The sequence below is a fragment of the Delphinapterus leucas genome, chromosome 14 (genome assembly GCF_059928025.1).
Source record: "Delphinapterus leucas isolate spDelLeu-1000000601 "Yukka" chromosome 14, BTC_Dleu_Yukka2, whole genome shotgun sequence".
NCBI classification, from domain to species: domain Eukaryota; kingdom Metazoa; phylum Chordata; class Mammalia; order Artiodactyla; family Monodontidae; genus Delphinapterus; species Delphinapterus leucas.
This window is the reverse complement of record NC_143142.1, coordinates 23,632,836-23,660,660: the sequence shown is the minus strand read 5'-3', so window position 1 is coordinate 23,660,660 and position 27,825 is coordinate 23,632,836. Positions and strand designations below refer to the sequence as shown.

At 58.4% G+C, this 27,825-nt stretch overlaps 2 protein-coding genes across 11 annotated transcripts; one reads left to right on the top strand and one right to left on the bottom strand.

Annotated features, from left to right (window-relative positions):
* The first annotated feature begins 528 nt into the window (after window positions 1-528).
* SELENOM (selenoprotein M) lies at window positions 529-5,609 on the top strand. Its single transcript, XM_022550923.3, has 5 exons — window positions 529-3,085; window positions 4,278-4,313; window positions 4,518-4,552; window positions 4,914-4,992; window positions 5,076-5,609. The coding sequence occupies exons 1-5, from the start codon at window positions 2,966-2,968 to the stop codon at window positions 5,232-5,234; spliced, it is 429 nt and encodes a 142-aa protein (XP_022406631.1). The 5' UTR covers window positions 529-2,965; the 3' UTR covers window positions 5,235-5,609.
* SMTN (smoothelin) lies at window positions 5,123-27,686 on the bottom strand. Of its 10 annotated transcripts, XM_022550922.3 has the most exons (21): window positions 27,526-27,685; window positions 25,688-25,818; window positions 20,920-21,068; window positions 20,453-20,546; window positions 20,288-20,366; window positions 20,083-20,180; window positions 18,822-19,142; window positions 18,661-18,733; window positions 17,987-18,058; window positions 17,385-17,906; window positions 17,027-17,199; window positions 13,781-13,933; window positions 13,619-13,694; window positions 12,378-12,542; window positions 12,216-12,278; window positions 11,945-12,011; window positions 10,873-11,046; window positions 10,552-10,669; window positions 9,727-9,878; window positions 8,605-8,768; window positions 5,805-5,894 (listed from the first exon to the last, which is right to left on the bottom strand). In XM_022550922.3, exons 2-20 carry the CDS (start codon window positions 25,736-25,738, stop codon window positions 8,624-8,626), a joined length of 2,745 nt encoding a protein of 914 aa, XP_022406630.1. In that variant the 5' UTR covers window positions 25,739-25,818; window positions 27,526-27,685; the 3' UTR covers window positions 5,805-5,894; window positions 8,605-8,623. The 10 variants fall into 10 exon arrangements, with proteins under 10 accessions (XP_030620178.1, XP_089750865.1, XP_022406630.1 ...); XM_030764318.2 differs by lacking the exons at window positions 8,605-8,768; window positions 27,526-27,685 and adding an exon at window positions 15,015-15,107 and having other exon boundaries at window positions 5,123-5,894; XM_089894733.1 differs by having other exon boundaries at window positions 11,945-12,278.
* Between the last annotated feature and the right edge of the window lie 139 nt (window positions 27,687-27,825).

The following is a 27,825-nucleotide window of genomic DNA, read 5'->3' as shown; positions in this document are numbered from 1 at the left end:
GGTCACAGACTGAGCCCTGAATCTAATCATTGACTGAACGCTGGTCTCAAACTGAGCTCTGACCCTGGGTCACACAACTCTGGTCACATACTAGTCCCTGACCTCAGACTGTGCACTGAATCTGGTCAAAGGCTGAGCCCTGAACATAGTCACAGACGGAGACCAAATCCCAGTCACTGACTGAGCCCTGACTCCAGCCCCAGACTCAGTTCTGAACCTGGGCATAGGCTAAGGACTGACCCTGACCTTGTCTGAGCCTGGCTTTATCACAGACTAAACCACAAACCCAGCCCCACCTGAGGAGGGCTGCTGGCCTAGATTACAAACTGCCCCATAAAGGCATGGATTACGAGCAGAGATCTGTTCTGGGAGATCCTGGGCCTCCCATGACTGCTGATGCCGGAATGTTCCTGGTACTGTTGTGGCCAGTCACTACCATTAGCTGGCTAGTCAACACTCAGCAGCCCAGGCTATGGCCCCTCCAGGACACAGAGTCCAGGTTAATGCAATGAGGGTGGTTTGGTGGCACCTGTCCAGTGAACAGCGTGGGCCCATGGGGTGCTGAGGTTTGGCTCTGTCCGCAGAAAAGCCATGGGCTCCACGGGGCCTCTGGATTCAGCCAATCTGAGGCCCTTGCTGGGGTGTGGGGTGGGGTAGAGGGAACCCATGGCATATGACCCATTCTTTTTGTTAACAAATGTTACTGTTTGTGTTTAGGTAACACATGTTTATTATAGAAAACACAGAAAAATATTGTAAAGGAGAAAAAAAAATTCACCTATAATTTCATCTACCAAGAGATGACCATTTTGACTTCTTGGGTTGTTTCCTTTAGATTATGGTTTTTGGTGAAGGCATATGTATTTATATATACATATTTTATAAAATCCATTGGCTACTCTGTTGCCGCCATACATCCATTGCAGCTCATATCCTTGACAATCTTCAGGAATGGGTCCCAACTGGTTAAGCCAGGGAGCATTTGCATTTCCCCAGACACTTGATTAGATCATGGATGGACCTAGTGAGATATAAGGAGACTTTTGCTGGGGGTTTTGGGAAAGAAAGCTTGTTTTCTCTCCTGAGAAGTTTACAAAAAAAAAAAAAAAAGATTTCCCCTTGGTTAGATATGAATGAAGAAGTCTGTGGTGGTACTGGTTACTACTGGCAGCCATCTTGACACCATGAAGGTAATTGGGCTAATGATAAGCTGATGTTATAGAAGCAGAATGGAAAGAGATCAGGTCTTGGTGACTTTACCAACCAGATCAAACCTCACCTGAAGCCCTCCCTGCCTGGACTATTTTGTTATTTGAGCTAACAGATTCCTTTCATTGTTTAAGCCAGTTAAACTTGAGGTTTCTGTGACTTGCAGCCCAGAGCATCACCACTCCCAACTGATATTACTGTTTCATAGCTTTTTAAAAAAATTTAATACCATAACTATGAGCATTCTCCATGTCATTCAACAGTATGCTGCATCATTTTAAACAATTGCTTGGTTCTCTACCCTAAGGAGGTATCACCATTTATTTAACTCATCCCCTGCTGTGACATGCTTCTGTCTTCTCTCCAGTTTTTCACCATGATAAACAGTGTCTTGATAAACATCTTGACCTAACAATTGACTCCCTCTCTGAAGATTACTTTGGGTCAAATTCTGAGAAGTGGAATACTGGGTAGAAGAAATATTTTTAGGGTTTTGATTTACTGTGTCAAATTGCCTTTCAGAAAGCTTGGATGAATTCCCACTTCCACAGCAGTAAATAGAGTGTTAGACATAGCCTGTCATTTCAATAATCTGGATAGAACCAATTATATTTACTGTGTCCTCATGCATTTATAGAGAATGGATATTAAATAACAGCCCTAAGCCTATTATTATTATATCTTCACAATCAAGTCAGTGAATGGGAGGTAGCAGGGTATGAACAAAGGGCAGAACTGACTTTTCCGTTAGGCTCAGTGTCTAGGACCCATCATACTTTTAGGGGTCCACAAAAATATTTTAATTTTAACTTCTTTTAAAATCGGAAGAAAAAAATGAATAAGTAATCATGAATCCAGCCTGGATTACATTCATTTTATTAAATCAAAGCAGTTGTAAAATCCAATTTTTAATATATGTTTTTTAATAAAGGAAGGGGCCCAGGAAGGCAAAACTGGTCATAATGCAGCCTTGGTTTGATGTTGAGGAGGATTCTGAGTCCCAGGCTAGATTCGGTGGGAAAGAGCATTGTGATCAATGTGCTGTCTGCCTTAGGCTTGAAGAGAGGAAGTAGCATGCTGATCTAGTTATCTTTGTCTTGGTGAGATGAACACAGGCATGTTTTAGGTTCAAATCCCAGATCCACAACTTAATTGTTTTACCTTTCTGAGTCTGTTACCTAACTTGTAAAACGGAGTTCATGGGGCCATTCTGAGGTACTGTGCCAGGTACTGTTCTAAAGAGCTTTCTAATGTGTATTAACCCTTTTATCCTCCCAGCTCCGACGTAATATTCCCATCGCCACACGTGTGCTCAGGAAATTGAAATCCAGATCGGAATTTCATCCAGAGAAATAAAAAACACAAAAAAGGATTCCCCAGGCCTCAGTTTCCCCATCTTCAAATCGGGTGTCTGACCCAGAAACTCGCGTGTCCGTCCGCATCCCGCCCGCGCCCCCTGCCGGCATGAGGGGGCACTGCCTGGCCGCATCCTGTCGGAGCGTCCATGCTCTCTGTCAGCAGAGGGAGGGTGGACACTCTCGGGGCTGGGAAAGTAAAGGGCTGAGAGGAGCCCAAACCCCGCCGGGAGAGCGCGGGCGGCCCCCACGCAGGCCCTGGGCGGAGACCGAGAGCTGGGGGCGTGGTCCCTAGCGGGGTGGGACCTCAAGCAGGGACCTGGCCAACTCGCGGGCCCAGACGTGGCGCAGTGGCCAGACGGTTCACCTCTCGCTTGCGGATCATCTTCGGCCGGGTTTCAATGCGCCTCCCGCTGCTTTCGCCGCCCCTGCTGCTGCTCCTCGCGGCAGTCGCGGCCGCCACCACCACCTTCCGGCCCGACTGGAACCGTCTACACGGCCTGGCCCGAGGCCGGGTAGAGGTGAGTGTGGCGGCCCCCAGGCTAGGGACCACCGACCCCTAACCCCGTGGCCCCTTGGCTTTGGAATCACCGCCCGTTCTGACCCAGGACCCTCCCGACTCCCATGTCCCCCTCGGCACCAGGACTGTCCCTCCCACTCCCCAGCCCCAGAACGCCCCAGCACCCACCGTGGAAGCCCGAGACAACCGATCTTGAGGCCTGGAAATCTGAAACCTCCCCAGTTCCCCATCCGGCCAGACATCGGGCCCCAGACACATTGGCCCTGTCCCCTAACTTCTTCCAGCCTATGACTTTCCCAAATCTGTCCTCTGGAGCCCAACCTCCCATCCCCCCATCACTTCTCTTTTTCCTGGAATTCCTCCCCACTCCAGTTCCGGTTGGTCTCACTCCCTTTGCCTGGGAGACAGAAGACTTTCTGGGAGCCTCCCTGCCACCTGGCTGGGAACTGCCTTACCACTCTTACTCCTCAGCAATCCCCCCACCCTCCCCTGCCATGAAATGCCCCACCAAAGTCCCTGTGTAACTTGGATCATCACAGACCCTCTCTGGGCCTTGGTTTTCTGCCTGAAAAAAGTTGGGGGGGTGGCGAGGGCGGGGAGGAGGGAGGACTAGAATGGGTAATCCTGGGGTCTGGACTCCCCTTCAGGGAGTACAGGGAGGGGCCCTCCCAGCCTCCTTTGTTGGGGAAGCAACCAGATGGTCTGTAGGGCTAGGCTGCAGGTGGCAGGGAGAGCCAGCTCTGCACCGGATGAGGTAGGGACCAGATGGTAGGTGTCTCTAATAGGGCCTCTCAGGGAAGTTCTGAGCTGTTTCCTTCTGGCCTGCCTCCACCCTGAGGTTCTAGGGGCCAAAGACCAGGTCCAGGTCTCTATGGCCTGAGGGGGTAGGGTGATCATTTCTCTTGGGCATGGGGCATGGGTCAACAGTCAGTAAGTTGTGCAGGCAAGAGCCCCAAGGTTGGTAAGTTTCCTTTGGGTTTCTGGTCTTGCTCCTCTTTTCCTCTGGTGTGGGTGGGCCTCGGCTTTCCCATCTGTACAGAGTTCCTCCTTCTACCCACAAGGGGCCTCCACTTCCACATCTTAGGAACTGCTGTTCCAGGGAGTAATTCACAGCTCAATCCAATGCCCAGCTGGGGAATGAGGGTGAGGGTAGATGTGTTACTCCTGACCTATGCCATTTTGTTCCCCTCCAGACATGTGGGGGATGACAGCTTAATCGCCTGAAGGAGGTGAGTTTGAAGGAAGGGATCCCCAGTTCTGTCCCCCCGAGCCTCTTTGGGGGTGGGCAACATGGTCCCAATGACCGGGTGGGGAAGGTTCCCTGGGCTGGGAGTCAGGAGCCTGCACCTGGCTTGCTGTGTGACCTCACTGGGCTTCAGTTTCCTGTTGGTACCTTGAGATGGTTGGGGTCTGATGTTCTGGTTCCTCCCCAGGTGAAGGCCTTCGTCACCCAGGACATCCCACTCTAGTATCCTCCTTCTGTTCTTGGGGAGGGAGAAAGGGGAGGGTATCTGCAAGAATCTCCTTCCACTTAACTTCACAGATAGGGATGACAAATGGTCTTCAACTGACAAGTGGGATTGATTGATAGTGGCTGCCCAGCGAATTCTGAGGTGGTCTTGGATTGGCAAGAGAAATTGACTAGTGATGACTGCCACAGACACCGGCACAGAGAGGAGACCCCCTTACTTCTTCGAACCCTAATTTCCTCACGTGTAAATGGGTATCCCTGCCCTGCTTGGGCAGACGAGGCAGTGTTCACATCGACAAGTCCCCGGGAGACCCCACCTGCCTCCGCCCACCACTACCTACCTTAACACCATCTCCAGCCACAACCTTGTAATGAAACACCTCCCGGGGGCCGACCCGGAGCTCGTGCTGCTGGGCCAACGCTTTGAGGAACTGGAGGTGAGGCCTGGGGAGGTGGACAGTGGGGAGGAGGGGCGAGAGGCGGGGCCCGGCGCGCTGACCCCGCCCCTCTTCTGCTTCAGCGAATCCCACTCAGCGACATGACTCGCGAGGAGATCAACGCGCTGGTGCAGGAGCTCGGCTTCTACCGCAAGGCGTCGCCCGACGAGGCTGTGCCCCCAGAGTACCTGCGGGCGCCCGCTAGGCCCGCCGAAGGCGCTCCTGACCGCGCTGACCTGTAGGTCTGGGGACGCGGCACCACCCTGCCTGAGCCCTGGGGACAGAATGAAGCGCTCAGCGGCCCGGGAGCACCACCCTCGCTGAGGGCCGACGCCCAGTCCCCGAGCCAGCAGGGATGGAGTTGCGGGGGTCCCTCCTAACCCTCTTTCTTCCCTTCCCAGCTCCACTAAATCCCCTTCCGCCTTCAGCGAGACTCGACTCCTTCTTTGATGCGGGCGGGTGAGGAATAAGAGCTCCCCGAATACCCATAGGAGACCGTGTATCCCCAGCTGCCTGGCTGCCAGAGTGGGGACGTGGGCACACCTTACCCAGCTAACCTCCATTCAGCCCCCCAAGGGAGGCAGAGAGGAATCAGGGTCGTTGAAAACCAATAATTTATCAAAACGCTGTGTGTGTATGCGTGGAAAGGTGTCGCAACAAACAGGGCAGCGGTGGGCAGGCGCACAGGGAGGGGACGGTGCCTGGATGGTGGCGGCAGCTTGCCGCTGCGGCCTTGCGGGCGGTGGGGAAGCTAGACATTCTTGCCGCGCAGGCGCAGCTCGTGGCGCCGCAGGTGGTTGTAGAGCGACTGCACGTAGGTGAAAACGCACTTGGGGTCGGGCTTCTTGCCCATGATCATCATGTCCTCCACCTCCACGAGGGGTACGCAGTCCACCAGCATCCTGCGGGGAGGGGGGCACGGGGGTGGTTGTCAGTGCTGGCCCCGACTCTTGCGGCGACCCTCTACCCAGAGGTCTTTACAATGCCACAGCCCGCTGGTCTTCCATAAACTCGACTCCTGATCAACTGAATGGGGGAAAAGCCTTCTAGGAAGGCAGAAGCCCCAGGCCCCAGCCACCCAAGCCTGGAGGCACCTCTGTGGGGAGCAAGGCGAAGGCATGTGGAGATTAAGGAGGAGATCCTTGCCCCATCCCAGCGCCCAGGCGCAGCAGACCCAGCGCAGGGTTGGGGTCTCAACCCCTAGCCCTGGGGAGGTCCTCACTCCAGACCCCACCCACTTCTCTCTGGAGGGCTGCCTCCTTCTCACCCTCAATGGCACACTCCAGCAGGCACAAGCCTCTCAGTTGGGCCATTGTACCCAAGGGGCCTCAAATCTTTCCCTGCACCCAGGACCCACTCCAGTGACCCTCTGGGCCCAGGATTATCTGCCAGCTCCCTGGCTTGGTACCTCCTGTAGAGCAGGCTGAGAACCCCCATCTGCCTCAAGGGACATCCCTGCTGTGTGAGATGGTGGCCAGGGAGGTGTGTGTGTATGTCTGAGAGACAGTTCTTTAACTCTTATTACCCACTTGGGTAGAGCAGGGGAAGCAGATGAGTGTCCCAATCAATACGAGCTGGACCAACTACATCACACTCAGGGGCAGGACTTGCTCCCTCCCATGTGCCATGCCTGGCATATAGTTAGCACTGTCAATGTTGTTAAGTGAGTTTCCTTTGGCAGGGAAGGCATGAGGGCAGGAATTGCTCCTGTTCCTAAGACACCCAAGGGCCCAGGACTACCTTCCATCTTGTGCCTTCAAGGTCAGACCTTCAAGGTCAAACAATGTAAGGGCTGGGGCCTACTCTCAGCTCACCAGGACTCCTTTGGGGAAGAAGGCTGGGAAGCAGGAGACCTGTTTCTGTCAAGGCTCTACTCATGGCCAGCTGTGGAAGCTAGAGAAAACCCTGCCCTGTGACTCAGTTTCCCCATTTTTCTGCAATAGTATAGTCATTCTTTGCTTCATTTGAGTCCTTGGAAGCACCTAGGATGAGTGAGAGGTTTCTGACTCTCTTGTTGAGGTGCTATGTGCCCTTGAGGTCGTCTCTGCCCCAGCTTGTTTCAGTTGTACTATGGTGAAGAGGCGGCCTCTCTTTGCAGCTTCTTCCAGCTGTGGCTATCTCCCCAGGGATCCTGGCCTCTCCCAAAGTGGAGCTCCCTCCCATCTCTGGTGTCTTCCCTGGAGACCTTATAAAGCCATTGTTTACACCGGGGCTCACGGCTCAGGGCTCCTGCTGCCCCAGTGACAGGCCAAACACCAGGCAATTCGAGCAACAGCACGGCTGAGTCACACTTTCCAACTGGAACAGGGCCGGACTGGGCCCCACTCCCTCCAGGCTGGCCTGCTGGGCAGCAGCTCCTAAGTCCATATATGACCTGGAGACAGCACCATGCCCATCTTTCCCTCACCTGCACAGCTTCTCTGAGTATATGTGTGCACGTGTGGGCTGCCCCCCACAATGGCTCCAGGCCCCAAGGGGCATCTGAGTGCACTGCTAGCTCTGTCCCTGATTCACATTACTTTAGGCAATCCCCTTTCTCCCTCTGGGCCTTCGTCTTTTCTTCTCCCTACAAAATGGGTGGGAAAAGTGACGGGGCAAGGAAAACAGCCACAAGGTGGGGAGTCTGGAGTTCCAGTTTTTGGCCCTAGCTCTGACCTAACAACCCCTGGCACGCTCTGAGCCCACCTCTCTCCTCTGAGCTCCTGGTCTGTAATGGGCAGTTAGCTCAGGATCTGAATTCTCTACTGTGGCCCTGAGGTGAGATGACCAGACAGGAAATGCCACAGCTGGTTTGGGGATCCAGGACCCCCACCAGAAATAACTTCCTGTTAAACTGGCCTCACTCCTGAGCTCCTCAGCTTGGAGCATGGCACCCCCAACTTCCCAGTGCACAAACTGGAGGCCTGGGAGGCTTCCCTGACCCTCCTTCTCCCTCCCCAGTGGGTCCATCAAAAACCCCACCCCTCTGCTTAAGCTTCTCTAACTGTCTAGTCCATCCCCTCCCTCCCCATCCCTCATCCAGGCCTCACTCGAGGATTGTTCTTCAATGCTACCAGACCACATATATCCCTTCTCTGTTTGAAAACCTTTTATAACTCTTGTTGTCCTCAGAAGGAAGTTCAGACTCCTGACTGTGACCCCTTCCTCCCCCTCACATCCAGACTAAATAAACTTCCTTCCCTTCCTGGGTGTGCCATGCCCTCCACCTCCCTCGACCCCACCCCTGTGCACTGGCTGATCCCTCTGCCTGGGACTCCCTCTCCTTTAGCCTGAACTTGTCATTCAGATGCCAGCTTAGTTTGCACTTTTTTGAGAGCTGTCCTGGACCTGCCAGCTGGGTCGGGTGTCTCCCCGGGGATCCCATGGCCTCTTGGGCTTCCCCCATCTCAGTCCTGCCCACCTGGCTCATCACTGCCCATTGAGGAGAATAGTCTTGCCTGTGAGGTCCTGAACAGAAGATAAGGCCGTGCCTGGCTCCTTCTGGCTCTTCTCAGGGTCCCCCTGCTTCCCCACCCCCACTCCTGCCATTTCCCTGGCTTTTCTTTGTGCCCCACTGAGCAGATGCCAGCGGGGCAGCATAATGGGACAGGGGAGCAAGGCGGCATTCCTCACCGTGGGACCCCAGCAGGGGTTAGGACTTTTTGGTTTTTACCAGCCCCTTCTGGACCAGACAGCGGTAGAACTCCTGGATGTACGTGTACACGCACTTCCAGTCAGGCTCTCGAAGCCGCACCATGTCCTCTGTGTCCAGGAGCTGCGGGCAGTCCGCATGGGTCCTGGGGAGGGTAGGGGGCCGGGAAGGGGCAGGGGGGCGGGACCCGAGCGGGGCAGCAGGGGAAGAGGCAGAGAAGAGAGAGGGGAGGAGAACAGAGAGACACACACATACACACACAGAGACATGAGTTCAGTTACGTTCTCAGTGCTGCAGTCTGCCAGCCCCCCGCATGCCCCCTCCCCATTGTGGACGTGCCGCTCACTACCCATCACTAATGGTGTGCAATGCAGACAGGGGTGGGGGGCCAGATCAGTCACAGGTGCAGAGAACTCTCGGGGCAAGCGGGAGGGAACAAGGGGTGGGGGCGATGGCGTTGGCGCTGAGGTTGGAGAGGAGGGCCGTGCCCCGGGGAGGGGGGTGAGGGAGGCGTGAGAGGAGGTGGAGGGAGGAGAAAGAGGAAGAAATCCGGGGGGAAACCAGAAAGAGAAAGATAGAGAAAGACAGATGGAGGAGGGTGCTGAGGGTGAGGTGAGCAGAAGGGGCAACGATTCCAAAGTGGAGGGCTTGCTGATGTCCTATATAAGCCTCTGGCAACACCTATATAGGCTGGGCGGGCACGGTGCCCGGGCCAGGATCCTCCTTTTGGAATCTCCAGCCGGGATCCCGTGGGAGCAGGAAGCTCTGGTGATAGTGGGAGGAGAGCAGGACAGAGAAAGGGAGAGATAGAGGGAGAAGGGGGCAGAGGGAGGATGGAGGGGATATGGACAGGGCCACCTGATGGGCCTTGGCCCGGGCTGGTAGGCGGGCCTCTGGCTCCTTCGTTCCGGTGGGCACCTGGCACGCTCAGCAACAGGTGGGTGGGGTGGAAGAGGATGGGGGCTTTCTGGGGAAGGGGGTCTCAGCCGCTGAATGACAGTGCAGCTGACCAGCTCCAGGGGGCCTCAGGGCAGCTGGGCCCGGCCCAGATGCCCAGCCCCAGGCGCCCAGCTGACACCAGCAGGGCTGGGACCCACACTTACTCAGCAGATGAGAAGGCCACCTCAAAGTTCTGGCGCCGGTTCTGTGGGCTGAGCTGCCCATAATCGAAGGCTTCAGGGAAGAAGTTGTGCACCAGGGCACAGAAGGCCATCCCGTCACTCCAACTCGAGGAGAAGTTCTGGATGTCCACATGCTATGGGTAGTGGGAAGACTGGTCAGCTCCCTATGTCCTCCACCTTCCAGTGTTTGTTTTGTTTTTTAACCACACCATGAGGCATGCATGCAGAACTTCCCCAATCAGGGATCAAACCCATGCCCCCTGCAGTGGAAGTCTTAACCAGAGTCTTAACCACTGGACCACTGGGGAAGTCCTCACCCTCCAGTGTTTTGGTAATCCAGATCTATGGCAACTGAGCTCAGAGAGGCCCTGTAGCTTGCTCAAGGTTGCACAGTAGGTAGCCTCCTCCAACTCAGTTTGTTAACTCCCGTGTCTGTTGCTTAGGGGGACAGAGTGACCAAGAGGCGCAGCACCACCCAGCTAGGGCCATGGTCATGCCCTCATCACTCCTTCCCTTATGTACAGAAGTTTACCCAGTGCCTCCGACAGATCAATGAGGAGGGGACTCTAAGGGTGGGGTCTGGCCCTGAACTGTGCCCACCATCCAAGGGCCCTCATTAGGCCCTGCCACTTAATCACTTATCCTGGAATGTAGGGCATGTTATGTGTCCTTTGAGCCTGTTTCATCCCAGAAGAGGAATTCCCATCTTCTCTGCCAGACATGGTGGCTGTGAAGGGTACAGCTGCAGTTGGGGCCTTGTGAGGGTGAGGAGGCCCTCGCCTGGCCACCTGGTCTCACAGAGCTCACCTCGTAGCCACGCGTCTTGGCTCGGCACCAGTCCAGCAACATTTGCTTGATGCTGTTGGCATTGGGGACACCGAAGCTGGTGGAGCGCTGCACAGCTGCGCGGGGTCCGCCAGAGCTGCTGTGGGGGTGGTGTCGGAAGCGGGGTTACAAGGGGCGCCTCTTCCATCGGCCCACCGAGTAGGCCCCAGCCCCACCTTCTTTACCTTCAGGCCCCGCCCCCCACAGCTCCAGCCGCTCCCTTCTCGTCTCTGGCCCCGCCCACCACAGTCCAGACCCCGCCCCGTGCGGTCATTAGGCCCCGCCCCGCCAACTGCTGCTCACCACGCGGTGCCTTCCTTCTCCAGCTTCTCAATCATGGCCTTGCGCGCCTGGGAGGCCGAGGTCTTGGGCAGGCTCTGCGCCTTCATCAGCTCTTTCTTCTTCTCTGCCTGGAGTTTCTCCAGCGCCGCTAGGCTGCCGGGCCGCGGGCTGGCTTCATCCTCTCGGTCGAAGATACTGAGGGGTGGGTATGCCACTGTTAGGGCCGGGGAGGGCCGCTCCTGAGCCTCGATCCCCACGAGTCAAGGGAGGGGCCTTGTCACACTCCAGATCCTACTCTCTTGCGGTATCTTCACCACCGGCAACGCTGGCCAGCAAGGGAGGTGCTCTCATCACATCCATTTTACATAAGAGTAGACTGAGGCTCAAACGACAAGAAAATGGGAGCCAAGCTCTTTTCAACAGGCTTGGACCCTGGGGAGCTTTCTGCGAAGGCTCATTGTATCGTCAGGTTACAGGTGAGCTTAGATTCTGGGCCCTATCAACTAATGACAACCAGTGTGATAACAGTAATGGTAATAATAATAATAGCTAGTGTCTATTGAGCCTTTTCTATGTGTCATTTTAAACTTCACAAGAGTATGGAGGGGCTCTTACCACTTCCACTGAAGATGAGAAAACAGAGGCCTTTGGCCTTAGATTTCAGAGAGCATGGGGGGCAGCGCAAGGACTTGAATATAAGTCTCTGACTCAGAGTTCCTGGACCCCTCTGGTTCCCAGCCTGAATTCTGATCCTACCTGCCCCAAAATGCTCTCTAACATCGGGTGTATCCCACCTTCATGGGGCTAAGATGTAAAGATGCTCTGTGACATGGGACATGGTCTGTAGACACTGGGAAGTGGCAGTGCCACCAGCAGCTCAGTGTGGTGGGGAGGCTTCTCTAAGACCCCGAGCAAATCTCTGGCCTCCCCCATGGTGTGGTTGAGAATTAGGTGAGATGGCAAGGCAAGCAGGAGTGGTTTGACTCCCACTCTGCCCCTCCCTGGCTGTGTCCCCTCTTGTAGAATGGGTGTGCAGTGAAGTCCCCTGAGACACTGACTCCTCCATGGTCTGGGAGTGGGTACCTGTGCTCACCTGCCCATCTTCTTGGATGATGAAGAGGAAAAGGTCTTAGTTTGCATCACGGTGCTGCCACCACCATCTGCAAGAAAGGGGAAGGGGAGCAGGGTGAGGTCCTGGGCTGGATGTGGGAGATGGGGCGGGAGGTTGGTAGAGGGATGGAGGTAGCCACAGGCAGAGAAGAGAAAGTGACGGCTGGACAGAGAGACACACAGATGGAAGTTCGGAGAGAGTTTGAGGAAGGTGGGCTGGCAGGCAGGCATGAGAAGACGCCGGGCGGCCTTACTCTCTGAGCGCCTCACAAAACTCGACTCCACCGTGGTGGTGCGGGCCGTCCGTCTGCCATCATCTGCGGGGGCAGGGATGAGAGGAAGGGTGTGATGGGCACAGGGTCCAGCAAGGTAGACATGTTCCCACCCTGAGCCCTGATCTCTGCTCAGCCCCTTACTGGACTGGATGAGCCGCTCGGTCTTGGTGACAGTGCTGACAGCTGAGCCGTCGGCTGTCTGTTGGCTGTGTCGCGTGGTGGTCTTGGTGGCCGTGTTGCCACGGCCCTCCCCTGGGCGGGCCCGTGTCTCTTGCAGCCGCCGTTCCCGTTCCTTGTCCCGCTGGTCTGGGCGGGGAATGCCCCACGCATGCCCAGAAGGCCGCCATCGTCCACAAAGCACATATGCACGGGCACACGGGGCACACAGATGGGGTGGAGGGCAACTTGTTAGCAATACTGAAGACACAGCGGACAACGGTCCTCTCTAGGAGTAGCTGGGGGTGAGGGGGTAGCTATAACTTGGGAGGGAATGGTGGGGTGTGGCGCACTCAGAAACAAGGGGACATGGAATAGTTGAACTCAAAGGGAAAGTATTTGGATGCAAGAAGGGAGTTTCTGTGGGAATGAGTAGCTGAGTCCGGAGGGAGTATCTCCATCTAGGGAGGAAGCAGCAGAGGCCAGGGAAGGAGAAGCTGAGTGAGGGCAGTAGCTGAGCGGGCCTTCAAATAGGTCTTAGCAGGGAGAAGAGCAGCTAGAGGAAGAAATATCTAAATCCACGGATGGAGTGATTGTAGGTATCTGAGAAGCAATTCGATCCAGGGAAAGGGTAGTTGGGAGAGAAGCTGACAAAGGGGGTAACTGGGCCTAAAGAAGAAGCAGGTGGGTGGGCATAGAGGCTGGGTGGCCATCCGTGGGCCCTGCAGGAAGCAGCTAGATCCAGAGAGGGAGTAATTGAGAGTATCTGAAGAAGCAAATGAATCTAGAATCTGGAAGAAGGAATAGCTGGGTCTGGGGAGGAAGTAGCTGTGTTCAGGGAAGGGGAAGCAGGGAGGAAGCAGAGGCTAAGGTGGTCATCAGTGGACCTTGAGGAGAGAGAAGCAGCTGGGAGAAGGAGTATCTGGATTCAGGGAAGGAGTACTTGACAGAACTTGGAGAAGCAAGGAGGAGTAGCTGGGGGAGAGAGTAACTGGGCCTAGGAAGGAGAAGAGAAGCTGGTTCTGGGTCTAGGAAGCGGGAGAGAAGCAGCTAGGGAACGGAGCAGCTGGATCTGGAGAAAGGAGGCAAGGGAAGAGCTGGGTCTAGAAAAGGAGAAGCTGAGTCTAGAGAAGAAGCTGGGGAGGGCGTTACTGAGCTGGAGTGTCCACAAATGGACCCCAATGAGGGGAGCAGCTGGATCTAGGGGGGGGCATGGGGCTCTCTACCTCTCTTCCTTTGTCGGAGCTCACGTAGCGCAGCCCGGATGAGCTTCCGCTCCTCAAAGTCCGTAGTCTGATCCAGCTGCAGACAGAGTCCCTGTCATTGCCTATCTGGTGCCTGCTGGTCCCGGCCCCTGCCAACCCCCAGTCCACCAGATCTGGCCATACCATCTTGTCCAGGACACTCTCATCCTCAATGGTCATCAGCTCCTCGGTGCTCAGAGGGCTCCGCCTCTCTGGTGCTTTGTCCACGCGGGTCTGCTCAGCGCCATTGGCCACCTCCACTGCTGCAGAGGGGGGCTCTGCTGGTTCTGGCTCCATCTGTGTGGTGCGGAGAGGGCATGGACTTTAAGCAGGGGTGTAAATGAAACCAACCATGCCCCAAAGTTCAGGGGGCCAGGCCCTGGGGCTTCTGGCACAGCCTTTGAAATACCACTAGCCAGCTGGACTGCCTGTCCAAGGATGACCATGTTGATGTCAGGCTCACAGAAGAGGTACTGAGAGCCTTGTTGTAGGGCTTCCCACGTACCCAGAACTGTCTTAATACAATTAAGGGAGGCAATAATGGTGATTTCCATTCAGTGGTGAGCACTGTATGAACACTAGGTATTTTACTGTCCCTATTTAACAGAAGGGAAAACTGAGGCTCAGGGTAGCTGCATGACTTGCCCACAGTCCTTCTATAAGTGTGATGCAGACTGGGATCTGAGCTGAAGCTAGCCTAACTCCTGAATCTGAGTTCCTTCTGCGGCTTCATTCCCAGCCCCCTCCCAGGCAGGCTGTGCTCTGTCCTGCCTGCTCCCAAAGCCTGGGTCCTCCTGGGCCAGTGCCCAGGCAGCAAGCACATGCCCGCCCTCAACACACCAAGGGAGCTGGACCAGGGCCCATAGGCTCCTGACCAGGTGTCTGACCGGGGCTGCCCAGAGCCAAGTCCTCTCTGAAGCTCGCCCACACCCCCTAGCATGAATCACCCCCTAAGGGGCCTCCAACCCCAACCTAGCCCCCCACCCCTCCCAGGGCATCTTCCCAGCGCCTTGCAGACAAGCCCCCAGCCCAACTATCAGAGCCCCTCCCCTCCTGGCAGGGCCTCTCTGTTTGCTGTAAGAGTAAGGAGAGCCGAGGTGGCAGCTGCTTCAGGGAGGCTCGGCCTGGCAGGAGCAGGGAGTGGGGGTGGGGTTGGAGGCTGGGCCCCGGCCAGGGGCTGCCAGGGCAGCCGCCGCGTGTGCCTCAGGGCCAGGAGCCTGGCACCATCTCGCCTCAGTCTTGGAGCGCTAGTGCCCCAGTCCCCTGTACAGATAGGTAAACTGAGGCTCAGAGAAGGTGGTAGGCCACCTAGGGTCACTGAGCAGAGGCAGAGCTTGGCTCAAAACCACCCGCCTCCCTGCAGCCCGTAAGGACTTACAAGACTGCCGCTGTGGGCAGGGCTTGCAGAGGAGCGGCGGCGGGTGCTGAAGGCAGGCGGGTGGGCCACAGGGGTCCCAGCATCCTCGGCCGCCTGGAAGAGGGCCTCAGGGTCGGCAGCGGCCAGGAGCAGCTCACTGGGCTCCAGCTCGGGCTCAAGGTCAGGCACAAGCGGGACCCCCAACCACAGGCTCAGCACCTCCACCTGCCTGCCCAGCGCATCCAGCCGCCGGCTCAGCGCTGCTGTCTCCGCCCGCAGCTCTTCAGCTGCCCGGGCCACCGGCTCCACGGCCGAGGCAGCTGCCTCAGCTGCCTGGGTCACTGCCGCCCGGCCTGCCTCCGCCACTGCCCGCAGCTCCTCCAACGCCCGGCCCAATCTCTCCTCGAGGGCTGCGGCCAGCTCAGACCTGAGCCCCGGTACCCCCGGCATGGTGATGGTGGGGGCTCTATGGTGGGGTGACGGAGGGGGCAGTGGTAGGGACTGCTGCTTCTGTCTGGCAGAGTCAGTCTTTGCAGCTGGCCTGAGGGCGAAGGCAAGGGCAGTGGGCCTGCCCCGCCCCTGCTGGCCTCCCAGCCCGCCACCTGCCAGCTGGGGCTGTAGCCCAAATAGAAACCTATTCTGGGCTCCCTCTGGAGGGGGCAGCGGGGGAGGGGTGGCCTGCCCAAGTAGGCGGACCGCCAGGCCCGGCCCTGGCCCTGCAGAGATCACAGACTGGCAGTACAGCAAGTCTGCACAGGTTCTGAAGGACTGCCGAGGCCGGGGCCCCATGCCCCATAGGTGGGGAAACTGAGGCAGGGAGTAAGGCATGGGCCTGTCTGGGCCACTATGTGCATTAGCCGTGAGGACCCAGTCTGCCGGACTCCAGAGCCTGCGTCCTCTGCCCTCATGCCATGCTGTTTTAGAAAGCTTTGAACCGATGGGGGCAATGGAGGCACAGAGAGGCGGGACTTCAAGCAATCTGTAGTAGCAAGTGCCTTATCCCCGAGATAAATGTCCTCTGCCTGCCTCTGGTGCTCAGATCCAACCACAGACTCTGAGCAAGTGCATTACAGGCACACGATTTGCCTCCCCTTGGTTCTGGCTGGGGAAACTGAGGCAAGTAGGTGGTCATACCTGGCGCTCCCTGTGGCACCTCCCATCCACCCCAAGGGCCTCAGCCACCCTCTCCTCACTCCCTTGGCAGAGAGCAGTTAGGTCCTGCTCTGTGAGGTGAAGGGTGCTTTCCTGCCCCCACCCTCTCCCTATCACCCTTGAGAAAGCCCAAAGCTGGCTCTAGCCATTTCACCTCAAAGTCCCATTCAGCCCCTGGAACAGCACAGAGGTCATTACCTGGGCAGCTGGGCGGCCCGCTGGGGAACCCTTCCCAGGCTGAGCTCCCAGCCAGCTGATCCCGGGCTCCAGAATGAATAATGGAAGGGTGCGGCAGATTCAGTTCCCGTGGCACCTGCTAGGCTGCTGCCTCACCTGACTGGCACCCCCTTGCCTGTCCCCCCTCAGTGCTTCTGCCCAGGCCCCCCCCACCCCGAGATGTTGACGCAGATGGTAATCACTAATCTCCAATCTCCTAACGGGCCAGGCTGATCTTGGATGAGCAGATGAACGGCTCTGCACCTTGGGGCTGAGGTTCAGTATAGGCTGGGAGCAGGGCCACTGGGGCTGCTACAGGAAGAGGGGGGCAAGCCCTTATTACCCTTCTCTGAGCCTCAGTTGTCCCATCTGTTCACGAGGAATGAACCGACCAATTCTGGAGTAAGGACCAGAGATCATCATGTGGGAAGCTTAAGGCCAGTACAGAGTGAGCTTCTGACATGTCTAGTGGCTGATAGGTGGGGGTCTGGCCTTAGCTCTGCCACCAACTGTCTGTGGACTGTGGTCACCTTCTCTCTGTGGGCCTCAGTTTCCCGTGTGCTGTAGGGGAAGAGCAGAGCAGAGGAGCCCTGAGAGCCCTGCACCCTGAAGCAGTCTACATGAGGCGGCTGATGGTGAGGCTGGTGGGGTGAGGAAGGGCTCACCTTAATGCTGCAGCCTCCTCGGCTACCAGGGGAGGCATGGCTGAAGCTGGTGACGTGAGTGACACTGCCCAGCCGAGCCAGGTTCCCAGGGCTGCTGATATGCGTGATGGTGCTCTTGCCCCCACTGCTGGTGCTAAGGAGGGTGGGGGGCGCCCGCAGCCCCAGCATCAGTTCTGGATAGGGAGAAGGACTATGGTCAGCATCAGGTGGGGTGAGGGTAATTCCAGTCCAGGTTGATGGCGCCCAGTGCACCCTTTGGAGACACCCTGAACCCTGACCACAGCACCTGTCCTATGTGCAGAGCTGGGTGGCGGCAGGCAGTCATCCCCAGCAGTGGGGAGGCAGCGGGGAGGCCTACCTGCCCTCTGGTTGCCTGTGGGCAGCAGCACCCGGCCCGTGGAGGCCTGGCCCCGGCCATCCTTGATCTCGATGGTGAATGTGGTCTTCATACTGGCCCCTGGCTCAGCAGTGCCCACGGCCACGGCTAGCGGGGCACTGGGCGCCTCTGAGCGGGCCATGGGCCCCCCTGCTCTGTTTTCAAGGGGGCTGACAGCCAAGCCCCGCCCCCTGGGGCCCTCCTCCCTGGGGCAGCTCTGAAGCTGGGCCAGGGGCCGGGCTGTTCCTCGCTGATCCTTGTTGAACTGGGAGGAGGTGTCACTGGGGCCCCGTGAGGAGGGGCCACTGGAGGAGGAGGCAGGGGTGGTGCTGATGTGGGAGGAGCCTGGGAGCCTTGCAGGGGTCGAGGGGCCTAGGGCTGCCCGGAGTGGGCCTTCCTGGAGCCCAGCAGCCATAGGAGAATCGGATGTGAACTTGCGCACACGGTCCCGTACGGAGCCAGCCCGCTGGAACAGGGAAGGTCCGCTGGCGAGGGGGGTGGGCTCTAGAAGGGACAGGAGGGCTGTCAGTGGTTGGATGGGACAGGGACTGTCCAGAGCCCGGGGTTGTGGGAACTGGCAGTACCTCGGTTCTGGACTGGCTGGTGGGGGCTCAGCACAGACAGGGAGCGTTGGCAGGGGCGAGGGCCAGCCAGGTCTGGCAGCATGGGAAGGCGGCGGCAGCCATGTGGGCGCAGAGAGAGGAGAGTGGATGGTGGGGTCCACCTCTCGTAGTCCTCTCTTCCACACCTCCTCAGCCTCCCAACCTTTTCCTGCACCTCAACCTCCCCAGCCTCCCCAGACCATCCTGCACCTCCCACAGCTCCTAGCCTCCCCACTCAGCTGCGTCTCTCTTACAGGCCCCTCCTTCCCCGACCCCGGGATAACTTGGACACTCCTGGGGGCTGGGGCTAGGCTTGGGCTGGAGGAAGGGTGCCCAGATTCTCCCTGCTGATGGGGATGGTGGACACCCCCCTGGCCAGCACTGCCCACGGCTCCTAGATGGGAGATGGGCGCACTCCCTTATTGGGGAAAAGAATGTGCCTGAGGCCTGTTGCCTTTCAAGGCTGCAGGGAGGCCTCTGGCCATGGGTGCGGGAGTGGGGGGGTGGGGACACCTCAGGAGCAGTGGGAGGAGTGTCAGAGCCTGCCTGGACCTGAGGGGCACTGGAGCCATCTAGGCACAAGAACCCATTTTCCAGGCAGGGAAGGGGAGGCCCAGGGAGGCAGATGCCCCTAGCTACCTCTGCTGGAACCCTACCTGCTCTCTTTGTGTCGGAGGGACCTTTGGTAGGGCCATCAGCAGCAGGGGGCTCTGTGGGGCCAGGCAGGAGCTGCAGGGGAGACATGGCATGGGCAGGGCCTGACTCCCAGACTGGGGAGCTCACCTGCCTAGCATCCCTGTCCCTCATCTAGACTCACCTTGTTGACCACCTGCCCCTCCGTGCTGGGGGTGGCTGGAGGCTCCTGGGGCTCAGGGCTGGCAGCCCTGGGCGGGCTGGGAGGTGGCTTGGGGCCACCCAGAGCCTCAGTGGCAGGGCATGGGGCCTCGGCAGGCTCCAGTGGAGGCTCAGGAGAGGTAGTGGTGGGTGAACTGTCGGCTGAGGCAGGTGAGCTGGGTGTGCCCCCAGGTGGGGCCCGAAGCAGTAGTGTCACTGTCGTCACGTCATGGCTGGTGCCATTGGGGGTTGGAGTTGGCTCTGGGACCTCTGCCTGCTGCTCCTGTTCCTCTGGCTTTGGCACCTGTGGGAGACCCGTGGGAGACCCACAGGATGTGGCCAAGGCTCTCCAGGCTGGCAGGCACCCAGGGCAGGGCATGCAAAGCAGAGGGGCTGGACACGGTTTCCTGCAGGCACATCTGCACAAGCACGGTCACTGGCACACCATGGGCCGTCTTTGATCCCCACTTTCCAACCTCTTGGCACTGCCTAGTCAAGGGCAGTTCAGAGATGACCAGATCCTAATGGCAGGGGTTGGGGACAGCAGGAGACCTGCTGGGGACTCCCAGACTTAATCAGTTTCTGGCGTGGAGGCCCCTGACCCCTGGCCTCTGCCTGGTTAATTATGGGGTTAGTGGGTAGGGACCCACTAGGGTCCACTACCCTAGGTAGGTCCACTAGGACCAGGGACCCAGCGCCCTCTGCTGGCCACTTAGGGAACCTGCACGACCCGACCTCTCACCCACACTCCCTGGAGAACAGTGCCGACACTGGCCCCTGACAGCAGGACCTGATAAGCCAAGGTAAGGAACTGGGCTGTACAGAGGGGGAGGGGCAGCCTCAGATGGTTTAAGCTGGGCAAGTACCAGGGTCTGATTTTCATTTTAGGGAGATCCCTCTGTCTGCTGAGTGGAGGCTGGATGGCCAGTGTGGGGATGGAAGGTAGGTGTGGAAGCGGGGAGGCCAGCAGGGAGGTCAACAGGGTGGTAATGAGTGACAGTCAGGAACCTGGGAGCAGTGTAGACAAGCTGGTTTTGCGGGGGAGGCCTGGGTAGAGACAAGCTCTGGAGTGGAGACATGTGACTAGAAGTTGCCTGGGAGAGTGGGCAGAGGCCTGAGAGAGTCCCACTGTCCCCCAAACACAAGCTGGGGGCCCCCTCAGTTAAGTACCAATCTAGCCAAGACACATAGGCGCTCTGTGCTGCTGGCGTCCATGGGCACAGGACCTTGCCCACACCCCTTACCTCACACCGGTCCAGCCTGTGTGCTGCCCGCCCCCTGCTGTCCTCTCTTGAGCCACTGCTGGGACGCCCGCTGCACAACCTTCCAGCCAATGTGGCGGCTGGAGGGAAAGGGAGAGGTGTCAGGTGAGTGGCAGGGGGTCAGGGTGAGGCGTTGCTGGGGGCAGCATGCAGCAGGGCAGGGGTGGGGCCAGGGCAGGGCACGTACCCTCAATCTCCTGGGCCCGTACACGGCGGATGGCGGCTCGGATCAGCTTGCGTTCCTCGTACTCAGCAGCGCCTCGCAGCTGTAGGTGAGGGGTGGGCCACGGGTATGTGGAGTCCAGGTCTTCACCTGCCCTGCCCCCATCCCCTGCCCTGGCCCAGGCCTCACCAGTGTGGTCAGCTCCTCCACATCACTCATGGACTCCAGCCGTCCTGCCAGCCGTGCCAGAGCAGCCTGCTGCTCAGCCTTCCGCTGCTGAGAGCTGCAGGGACACCATGACTATAACCTCCATTGCCAGGGCCAGGTCATAGAGGATGTGGGCTGAGGGCAGAGGCCAGGACAGGGTACCTGGAACCTTGGCAGAGGGGCAGGTAGCTGTGCACACCCTCTGGCTACATGCTGGCACATGCACGCCCATGGACCTGAGCGCTAATATCACATGGGCGTGGCCAGGACACCATGACTGGCACGTGGTCTGTGCCCACCAACATCCCTGTGTACTCCAAATGCATGCCTGCGCTGCCATTTGCACACCCAGATGGGCAGCAGACACATGGCTCATGCCTACTTGCACAACACGAGCTGAACCCTGGCACATTCAGCCCCACCTGCATGTCCAACCCCTCGCCACTCACTGCAGCCAGTTCTCCTTGTTGTCCTGCCGCTCGGCACGGAAGCGCTTGGATGCCAGGGCCTCCTCCTCGCGCTCCAGCTCCTGCCGCTGCAGCTCCCGGATGGCTGAGCGGATGCGCCGCCGCTCTGCTAGATCTGCTGTGACCTCCAGCTGCAGGGGAAGGGGTGGTGAGGGGCAGGTCATTTTGGCTGCCAGGGATGGAGGGCGGGCACTGGCCGCCCACGGCTTGGCCTGGGGCACAATGAGTGGTCTGTCTCCATTCCCTCTGCCCCAAGCCTGTCATGTGCCTGCCTGCCCACCCAAACTTGGTCTCAGGGGGAGACTCAGATCATGCAGCGAGGGCTTCTGGACAGCTCACTGTGGACTAAGATTCACAGAGTGGGCAGCCAGCAACCACCCACCTGTGCCAGGTGCCAAGTCAGGCGCTCATTCCTGTGACTCGACTCCTGCCTCTTAGAGCCCTTCATCAAACCCCCAAGAACCAGGGAGTCGTGGCAGGAGGAGGGAGGCCATCCTACGGGCCCCTAACAGTGTCCCTGGGGAGGGAAGGGTGATTGGGCTGCTGGAATCTAGCTGTGAGCACGAGAGACTCCCAAAGTACCACAGCCCTGCTGATGGGTGGCAGCCTCGTCCACACTGGACAGATGGGGAAACTGAGGCAGGGGCAGGCCCTCAGGAGTCATAGCTCCCTGCCTGGCTGGGGGCTGTTGTTCTCTCTGCACTGGTCCTGCTCTAGCCATCACTGAAGGGGCAAAGGGGCCGGGGCTCAGAGTGGGAGGGCCAACACCCCTGGGTGCACTAGGGTCCACCCAGGGCCTTAGAGAGGGCGTCCATGGGGGACAGGTGCTCCCACCGGCTTCTTAGCCTGTCACTCCCTGGGAAATTGGGGGTGGCTGGTCTAACCAGGTCCAGGAAAGGGCACCTTCTCTGGGCAGTCAGCCAATCCTGTTGCCCCCCTCACTCCTCTACCCCCTACAGAGCCTCTGTGGCTCAAGGGAGAGAGGACAGGCCCAGGGCCCCCAGGAAGATAATGGCAGAGATAAGCCTCCAGTGTGGGTGTGCGCCAGGTGGGAGCAAGTATAGGCAAAGTGATTTCCTCCGCCCCCACCCCCAAATCATTCAGGGGTAGGCCCAGGAACCCTCTACTCCCTTCCTTTTTAGTCTCTTCTCCCATCATTCCTTCCTGATCTACAGGGGAGCCTGGTGGGAGGGGGAAAGGTTTCAGCAGGAAGTGTGGGCTGGCCCAGCTTAGCCATGAGCTCACTTGTCCCAGTCTGAAGAGGGTAGAGACAAGTGACAGAGCCCTCCAGGGAGCCTTCAGTCTTCACATTCCTGAGGAGATATGGGAGGGCTCCCGGAAGGCTCAAGCCAGGACCCCCAGCTGGCTCCAGCCCCAATCCAGTCCTGGCTGGGTGGTCAGGATCATATCCTTAACATCCCTGGTCTTGGTTAACATCTCATTTGTCAGACGGGACAATGGCCTCCCTTTAGGGCAGTGGGTGAGGATGCGGGCAGTGACTTCGGGTCCCCCCCACCTTGCGGAGCTATGTATGGTTGGTTCCAGCCAGTCAGGATGGGAGAGAGAGAAGTGAGGGCAAGTGAGGACAAGATACCCAGAGGCATCTGTAACATTTACTGAGAAACCATGTGCTGGATCCTGTGCTGAGCCCCTTACTTGTCCTAACTTCACAGAAACCCTAGGCAATTTATTACTCCCATTTGACAGATGAGGAAACTGAGGCTCAGGGGGAAGTGATTTGCTTATGGTCAAGTGACCTGAGCCAGGATTTGAACCCAGGTTTCCATGACTCCAGGGCTTTCCCTGGGCTGAGGATATCTCTGTGGCTGGGGTCTGTCTGCTATGGTGGGTACCTTGAAGATCCTTGTACTATATTGGGGACCCTTCCAGCCTGGACTAGAGAGGCCCTGGGGCTTAAGGGGGCCTATCATGTGGGGGGGGTGGAGAAGGCTCACCTTCCCACCCTCAGTCCTGGCCTTGACTCAGGCCCAGAGCCCTCCATGGTACACTAGGAGATTCCGGGCTTGAGGGGACAGCTGGTCCAGACCCTCCTGTGCAGAGGGTAAAGAGGTTCAGAGATGCAATGACTAGCCCTTTGTCTCCTGTGTGTCCCTTCCCAACCCCCTGGGCTCCAGAGATGGGGTTCTCCTCCCTGAAAAAAGCTGATGTGGGAACTTGGTCACTTCTGCAACCCCTGGGAGCCTCAGTGTCCCCCTCCGGAAAATGGGAGCCTCTGTCTGATCCCCCGAGTGGGTGGGGCAGGGTTGTGGAATGGACAACCTCATCCCACTGGTCACCCTCCCGCATGACCCTTCCCTTTGGGCCTGGAGACAAAGTTCCGCCCACAGTGTCCCTGATGTGTGTCCTCCGTTCCCCGTCCTCTCAGGCCCCACCATCCTGAGTGGAGGGGGTTGTTGTTGGGAGGGAAGGAAGTACAAAGCGCCATTGTCCACTGGGGGAAAGGGAAGGAGATGGGGGGGTTTCCGAAACTGCCCAGTGAAATTCTCCTGGGAGGAAAGAGGGTGCTTCCTTTTCCCGGGGGGCCGGGCCTCCGGGTACTTTGTACCCTCGCTGCTGGGGGCGCCTGACAGGCCCCGGCGTCTTCCTGGGCCTCGGTCTCCCCACCAGCACTACGGAGGAGACTTTCCAGGCATTCGCTCAGTCCCGGCTCCTCCAGTTGACCGATGGGGGACCGGCCGGCAGTGAAGCGTGGCCTAGCCAGGGGGCGCTGAAGGCCCGCGGGCCCCGCGACGGCAGCCGCCTGCACCGCCCACGCCTCTCCCACGCAGCCCGGTGCAAGGCGCCCAGCCAGGAGCCAGCAGGACAGGAAGCCGCCCAGTTCCGCCTGCTTTAACATCCCCGATTACAGAGAGGAAACTCAGGTTCACAGGTCACCCAGCTAGTGAGTGTCAGAGCTCGATCTCGAACCCGGGACCGAGGCGGAGGGCGTCCCTATATGTGGCGGAGGAGCACGTGGTGCTCGTGTCCCCAGGTGTCTCCATCCCGCACAGCCCCCCTCCCTGTTCGCAGGAATGTGCAGGAGCCGAGGTTGGGAGCGGGTCCCGGGTCCCCAGATCGGCCGGACGCTGGGGCTCGGGTCAGCTTTCCCTTATAAGGCCCGGCCCCGCGGGGAGGAACCCGGCTCCGGACGCCTCAGCTCCTGCCAGGAGGCCGGCGCCCGGGGCGGGACCCTCGGCAGCGCTGGGGCGCAGTAATGGCGGGCGCCCGGCGGTGGAGGACCCCGGTCCCGAAATGGGAAAGACCTCCGGGGTCCCGAGACGAGGGGCGGGGTCTTGCTAGTCCTTTCCCAGGGAGGGGGCCGGGGTTGGGGGGGGGCGGACTACAGCCAATGCTCCGGCTTCTCTGAAACCCTTTTCCAGCACCCAAACCCGCATGGGGTGGGGGGTGGCGGCTGGAGAACCCTGAGCCTCAGAGTGGACCCCTAGAGAAGGGGATGAGCAAAGGTCTGGCTTTCTCTCCACTATCCACATTAGGATTCTGACCACGTCGAGCTGACGTGGTGGGACCCTTTGGAAACCCATCTCCCTCAGGCTGCACACAGCGCCTGTGGCGGTGGCAGACACCCAAAGTCTAAGGTGCTGTCCGAGGACACAGAGGCCGAGTGCCTTGGGTAGATGATGGCAGTGGCTGGGCACTGCCCAGTGACTGGGCTGAGCTAGCTGGCTCCAGCCCCTGCCTCCAGAGGAATGGTATGGGGGTGGGGTGGGTCATTTGCCTTCTCCCAGGGAAGGTAAATCTTTAATTTACCCCCTGGACAAGGGTCAGGGGCTGGGGGGTGGAGCTCTGGCCCCTCTTCCAGTTCCAGTGCACCCTGCCCTTGCTGGTGGGCCCATGCCTGCCCTGCTATATTGCCCCACATCCTCTCTGTGCATGATATGTGTGTTGGCGGGGAGCGCGGGCTTCAAGAAGAAGCTGGGGAAAGGGGATAGAGTGGGCCCATCCTTCTTCCATGCCAAGATCTGGGCCCATGCCTCATTCCATCCCCATGCCAACTGTAGGACCTAGATATTATGTTCACACACATTCCCCCCACCTCCCATTTTACAGATAAAGAAACTGAGGCTCAGAGTGGGAAAAATGACAGATTAGAAGTCACTGTGTTCATAAGGGTCCCCAAGGCCTGTCTCTCTCTGTGGGCTCTTTTGGACTTGACTTATCCAGGTCTCTTGGTCCCCCATGACCCCTTTTGGGGTTTGTTTGGATCCTGGCACACCCTTTTCCGAGCTGGGTGCCGTTGGGCAGGTGACTTCACCTGTCTGAGCCTCAGTGTCCTCCTGGCTCTTGGAGCTACTGTAACCATTCTGTGAGATGGTGTGCTTAGCGCCCAGACTGCTCCCTGCTGTGCCCTGGCTTATTAATCATTGCTGCTACTGTTATCATTGGGCCAGCCTCCAGGTGTGGGTACTGCCCAGGCTGTTGCTTGAGAGAGGCAAATCCAGCCTCCCCACACCTGTAGACTGCACATGGGTGAGTCCTTACCAGTTACTATTTAAACAGGTGGTGGCAGTGGGGGGCTGGGAGGAACAAGGCCTCAGCACCTGGCATGGACAAGCACATGCCACCAGGGCCTCTGCATCGGCCACGCGGAACAGGCCTAGCCCTGTTCCCCGGAGCCCTTCTGCGCCCTCCCCCATCACCTCCTCTTGTCAGCTGAGAGGTATCCTGGACAGGCCCTGCCTCTCTGGCCTGTCTTGTCTGTCCTCATAGTAGGGATAATGGAACCACTTACCAGCTTCCGCAAGGCTCCCTCATCCAGCCCAGCTAATGTTTCGTCCGCCATCTTGCTGGCCCCTAGCTCCGTCCGTCCCCTCCTGGTGAGTTCCCCAGTGCCTTTGGCAGCTGACACCGGCTCAGGGAATTCTGCAGGGGACAGACATGAATCAGGCCTTCTGGGGCCTCTAGAAACCACAGGCACTTGGGCTTTGTGCCTCAGTTTCCCCCTCTAAGCCATGATTATCCATTGGTGTTTGATCCTTATCTGTGATGTGACTCCTGGCTGGGAGGTGCCCTCTGCCCTAGGGTAGTGTGCTGGAAAACTCAACAAACCAAGAGTAGGAGTCCCTGGTTCCAGTCCAGCCAGCTGGACTGCTAGCTTGCTGTGTGGCCTAAGCTGGGCCCTTGCCATATCTAAGCATCAAACAGGGAGGGTAGGGACCTGGATTGTGAAGCCTGGGCCCAGTAAGGCCCACCCAAGCTGTGCTCACCACCAGGGGGTGCCCACCACACTCCACAGCTTCCTGCCCCACCCACCCATCCCCAGGGCCTGCCCAGCCCCCACTCACCCCAAAAGCTCAGCCTCTGGCTATGGGCTAAACCCATATCCAAGTCCTTGCTGCCTTTGCCACTCTCATTCCCCCAGGTAACTTAAGCCATTGGAGGTAACATTCTGTCTTCTAATTCTTGAGGACAGCCCTCTGTACACACCCCTCTCCACTCCTCCCTTTCCCGCCCTCCCCCTGATGCCAACTGCCCTGACCTCATGAAGCCAGGTGTCCAGGCACCCCGCTCCTCCTGCCAGTTCACACACTTAGAATTCAATTCAGCTGGAAGAGCCTTCAGAAACTGATCTGTCCAGCTTCTGGACTTAGGCAAACAGGATTGGAGAGGACCAGAGGATTGTCATGGGGGAAGGAGGATCCCAAAGACCCAGAGGGCAGGGAATGGATTTAATCTTGGCCACCTCTAGCTTCTGAAGTCCCCTTCCAAAGTGCCCTCAGGGGCTCAGGACACTCCCTCTTGCTCTATCACTGCCTATCAAAATGGCCCCCTAAATCCTGGCCCAGCCTCCCAGTGTAGCTCTTTCCTTCCCCCTGCAGCCCTAATATCTTTCTGGAATTTGAGGGCCCACAGCATGACACACCGTAGGTGCTTAGTTAATGTATGGTGACTGAAATGGCCCCTGGATTGCCCCCGCTCCTGTTGATTCATCACTCAGTCATCCCTTCCCCCTCCCCAGTCACTTGTCGAGTCATCCCATCCAGTGAATGGGTCTGGGGAAGGTCCTAGTCCACACAGTTGGGGTTCTTCGGACTCTGCCTGTTCAAGTCGCTGCTTGCTTTTCCCATCCTTGTAGGCTCGGACAGGTAGCAACCTCCCAGCCGCCCTCTGCTGGGTCCTTCACTTAGCAATCACCAGACTTGGGTTCTGTGGACACTCTGAGTTCCCCCATGTCTTCTGAGGGGCAGGGGTCCCTAACGCAGAATCTAGGACTCCCAGGGAAGTCTCTTTCTCCTCAGGGATTCCTGGCGCTGCTCCACTCCAGTTCCATGGCTCCCTGTCACACAGTGTGAGGTCCCCGAAGATTGCGAGGAGTCTCAGAGGAACGTAGGAGCTTCCTCAGGGTTTCTGCCCCCACAGACTAGCACCCCTGAGGGTCGTAGAGCCTCCTGGAGGTCCGTGAGCGTCCTTTCCCCAGGCCTCAGAACTTTATCGCATGGGTTAGAGCCCCTGTGGATGGGTGGGGGCTCCCAGGTTCAGGAGTCCCAGAACCCTGGGAGTCCACCTATCCGGGTTCCACCCTCGGACCCGTCGGGGGTCCTGCTGCCGCCCTGAGGTCCGCACACCCACCTCTTAGTCCGGCCTGCCCGCCCGGCACGGGCTCAGCTTAGGTCGTTCGGGATCCAACAGATGGATTAGGAGCGGTCAGGCGGAAGGCGCCGCGACCGGGATGCCAAGCCCGCTCAGCAACCGTCCCCGGAATTCTGCAAGCGCCGCCCGTCCAGCCGCGCCAGCAGCCCCGCGGGTCCCGCCCCGCGCCACGGCGCCAACCAATCCTGGGGAGAATCCCGCCCACCCTCGTGCCCCATTGGGGGAATTCAATTTGACGGCCACGCCCCTAGAAGAGGCCCCGCCCCTCACGGGCCTGGG